Source organism: Gekko japonicus, unplaced genomic scaffold (assembly GCF_001447785.1).
Source record: "Gekko japonicus isolate JY-2015 unplaced genomic scaffold, Gekko_japonicus_V1.1 scaffold45, whole genome shotgun sequence".
Lineage (NCBI taxonomy): Eukaryota > Metazoa > Chordata > Lepidosauria > Squamata > Gekkonidae > Gekko > Gekko japonicus.
Genome location: NW_015177011.1, coordinates 877,500 through 880,947, shown reverse-complemented (window position 1 = coordinate 880,947; position 3,448 = coordinate 877,500). Strand labels below are relative to the sequence as shown.

At 45.0% G+C, this 3,448-nt stretch overlaps 1 protein-coding gene across 1 annotated transcript in view; it reads left to right on the top strand.

Moving 5' to 3' along the window:
- Positions 1-2,707, top strand: part of NENF (neudesin neurotrophic factor) — a 14,754-nt gene extending 12,047 nt beyond the window's left edge. The window contains exons 4-5 of the mRNA XM_015427629.1: positions 1,926-2,029; positions 2,310-2,707. Coding sequence (XP_015283115.1) covers positions 1,926-2,029; positions 2,310-2,486 — 281 coding nt within the window. The 3' untranslated portion in view covers positions 2,487-2,707. The remainder of the gene's footprint in view (positions 1-1,925; positions 2,030-2,309) is intronic.
- The last annotated feature ends 741 nt before the right edge of the window (positions 2,708-3,448 follow it).

Sequence of the window (3,448 nt, the reverse complement as noted above, 5' to 3'; positions counted from 1 at the left end):
CTCTCCATCAAACCCCCTCCCCTCCAGCCCCCAGAATATACCCTATGTTTTCGCCATTGACTTCAATGGCCCATAGGATATAATGGGGCCAAAATTGAAAGGAGGGGAGGGCGGGGCCGGCTCTGCAGGCTGTTTTTCAGGCACGGGGCTCCGGCGCGGAGCCTGAAAAAGGCAGGGAGGGCAGCTTAGCAGTCTCCCCCCCCCCCGGGGGGGGGCGGTTTTGTTTGTATTTTAATTATATGTGTTGGGGGGGGTTTTAATGTTTTTAAAATGTGGGAGTGCAAGGGAACGTTTCGCCCCCCCACCCCTGCGGGCATGCAGCTGCTGACGAGGACAGCCTCCGCGGCCACAACTTTTTAAAGAGCCCCTGAGGAGAGCTGGGGGAGTCCAGCGGCAATGCCCTGTGCTGTGGCTGGGCACCAGCTTGGGAGGGCGAGGGGTGGGCAGGGCTTCTGGGAAATTTCGGGGGGGGCTGGGGCCCAGCAGCCCCCACGAACGTTACGCTGGTGCCCTGCCATTTAGGTTTCCCGAACACTGGCACAGGAACAAGATAATCAATACAGAATGGATGTTAGCTAATATTTATATACAAAAGTAAATAGATGACATCAGAAGAAGGTGAAAAGGATATTTACAACTCAACAGGCAAACAAAGAAGATAACCTTTTTAGATTTCATACGGGAAATGTGTATCTTCTCATCAGCTATCTGCACACGTGTCGCAGCTATACATTACTACTGGGAATACCATTGCTTTGACCATACAGACTTTTGTTGGCAGGGTGATGTCTACTTTTTATTATGCTGTCTAGGTTTGCCATCACTTTCCTCCTCATGGCTGCAGTCATCTTTTAGTCATAAGTAATTAACAAAATGTTCAAATCACTTTTGTGATCACAGTAGATACTAAGCAGCATATGATGGTGTCATGTTTCCCTTATTGTACAGTCTGGAGTAAGTTCCTCAGAGATGGAATCTAATTTTTTTTTACTGGCAGTGGCACTGTGAAGGGATAGACAATCATCTCTTTGTTTTGTCCAAAAATATACCAAAACGTAATATAGAAGCATCTAAGTTTTAGGCCTCTGAGCATATCGATACTTGGGATTTTTCTAGCTTAGTTAACAGTTTTCTGACATTTAAACTGTTGCCCTCCAATAAAATATGCTAACCTTTGAAACATCATAGACATCAAGTGTGGGCCTATCAACGCAACCCTGTGCAGAACGCCTAACTCTGCACAGGGAACCCCCCCCCCAGTGCTTGTGTTCCACTTCAGGCAGACTTCTGGTGGTACCTGCCCCTTGGGTAACTTGTTTAACTTCGACAGGAACAAGGGTTCTTTCTGTCCTGTCCCCAACCTTGTGGAATACTTTTGTCTGAAGAAAAAATTAAATTATCGTATGACATTGTGTGTAGTATAGTCAGGAGATCCTAGGATTGTCTGGTAGCCTGAAGCTTTAGCTCTTTTTTAGTATTATGCCGCAAGCTAGGCTTATTTTGGGGGACTGGGAGAGCTGTGACTGACCCAAGGTCACCCAACTTGGCTTCAGGTGGAGGAGGGTGGAATCGAACCTGGTTCTCCAGATTAGAGTCTGTCACTCTTAACCACTACACCACACTGGCTCCCTCTGAAGAGGCTCTTGCCCTGTGGGATATGACACATGGAATTATTTGTCCAGGCATTCCATTGAGGCAATCTTAACTTGACCTGTTATCAGCTTCTCTGATCAGAGTGCCAGTGTGTTAAATTATTTTATAGAATATTTGTATTTTTATTTATGTTCTGTATTTACGTTGTTAACTGCTCTGAGCTCTGGTTGTCAGGAAGAGAGTAGAATAAACATTTAAATAAATAAATGGTATCTTGATAGAGTTAAACACATTTGCGCTTTGTTTCATTGCTATGTTGTTTTCTTGGACAGAGTTTTATGGAAAAGGAGCCTCGTACAATGCGCTAGTTGGGAAGGATTCAACTCGGGGAATTGCAAAGATGTCCCTTGATCCTGCGGATCTCACTCATGATACAGTAAGGAAAAGAGATGTCTGTTCCGTGGTGGCATGGGTCTTGCATGCCATTTACTTGCATGTATCCTTCTTGATGTTGGTGGGTACTGGCTGGCCCAAGTGCGTGGAGGATCATAGGTGAGGAGAAGGGCATGGAGGGAAGAGACTGAAGAAGCAGATCTGCCAGGTGGGGTCCTTCGTACTCAGATGTGAGCAATCTCAATTCTGCCAGCTACTTACCTTTCTCTTTTTGCTCTCTCCCTCCCCTCACTCTTCTCTTTATGCAATCATATTCTATTGAGACGGGACTCACAACAGAAGAGCTGCAATCTCTGGATGAAACCTTCAATAATGTCTACAAAGCCAAGTATCCCATTGTTGGCTACACTGCCCAAAGAATTCTCAATGAGGATGGCAGCCCCAATTCAGACTTCAGACCCGAAGATCAGCCACATTTCAACATTAAGGAAGAGTTTTGACCAATGAGTGAATTCCAATAATCCATGGATGCTCACCCTACATTGCATCAGCATAAGGACAAAAAAACTGACTTTGTTACCGAAAACAGGAAAATGACTTCAAGAATGAACAGCATGGCATGCCCACTTTTCTGAAGTCTTTCTGGGCAAAGCTAGGTACCATATTATTATCATTTTACAATGTTCCTGCAACTGATGAATTAGTAACATTATTGGGTGGAGGCCGGTAAGGAGTCTCAGCATGGGTGGGGGGGGAACAATTGGGAATAGAGGTGGCCTTGTTGGCTTGCCTGTATGTCTCTCTCTCTGATATAGCCAGGAGGAGTACAGTTTTTAAAAATAGAACTCCATGGGTAGAAGTTCCTGGTAATCCTTGATTGATGGATGCTGTGTGTAAAACAGAGAATATCATTCCTTCCATGTGAATTTCTTGGGCACATCTGGCTAGCTACTGTGAAGGGTTCTTGATTAAGAGAAGAGGAAGAGATTGGATTTATACCCACCCTTCACTACCCAAAGGAGTCTCAGAGTGGCTTACAATCCCCTTCCCTTCCCCTGCCCACAACAGACACCCTATGAGGTAGGTGGGACTGAGAGAGCTCTCTCGAGAACTGCCCTTGAGGGGGCAGCTCTGAAATAACTTATGACTGACCCAAGGTCACACCAGCAGCTGAAAGTGGAGGCGTGAGGAATCAGTAGTAGCAAGACACAGGGAAGGGAAAACAAACTTGACCCAAAAACTGGAATCAAGAACCACAAGGGTAAAAAAGAATTCTGATAAAGGGCCAGTATTAAAAACCTAGTTGAAACTTATAATATACAAAAATACATGTATTTATTAGAAAGACAGTTAAAAACATATAAGGGCCCAGTGAAAGCCTCGTTAAAAAGTTCAAGTGGCCTAAACACTAGGTCCAATACACATGGCCTGACGCATTTTTGCCCTATTGGGGCCTTCTTCA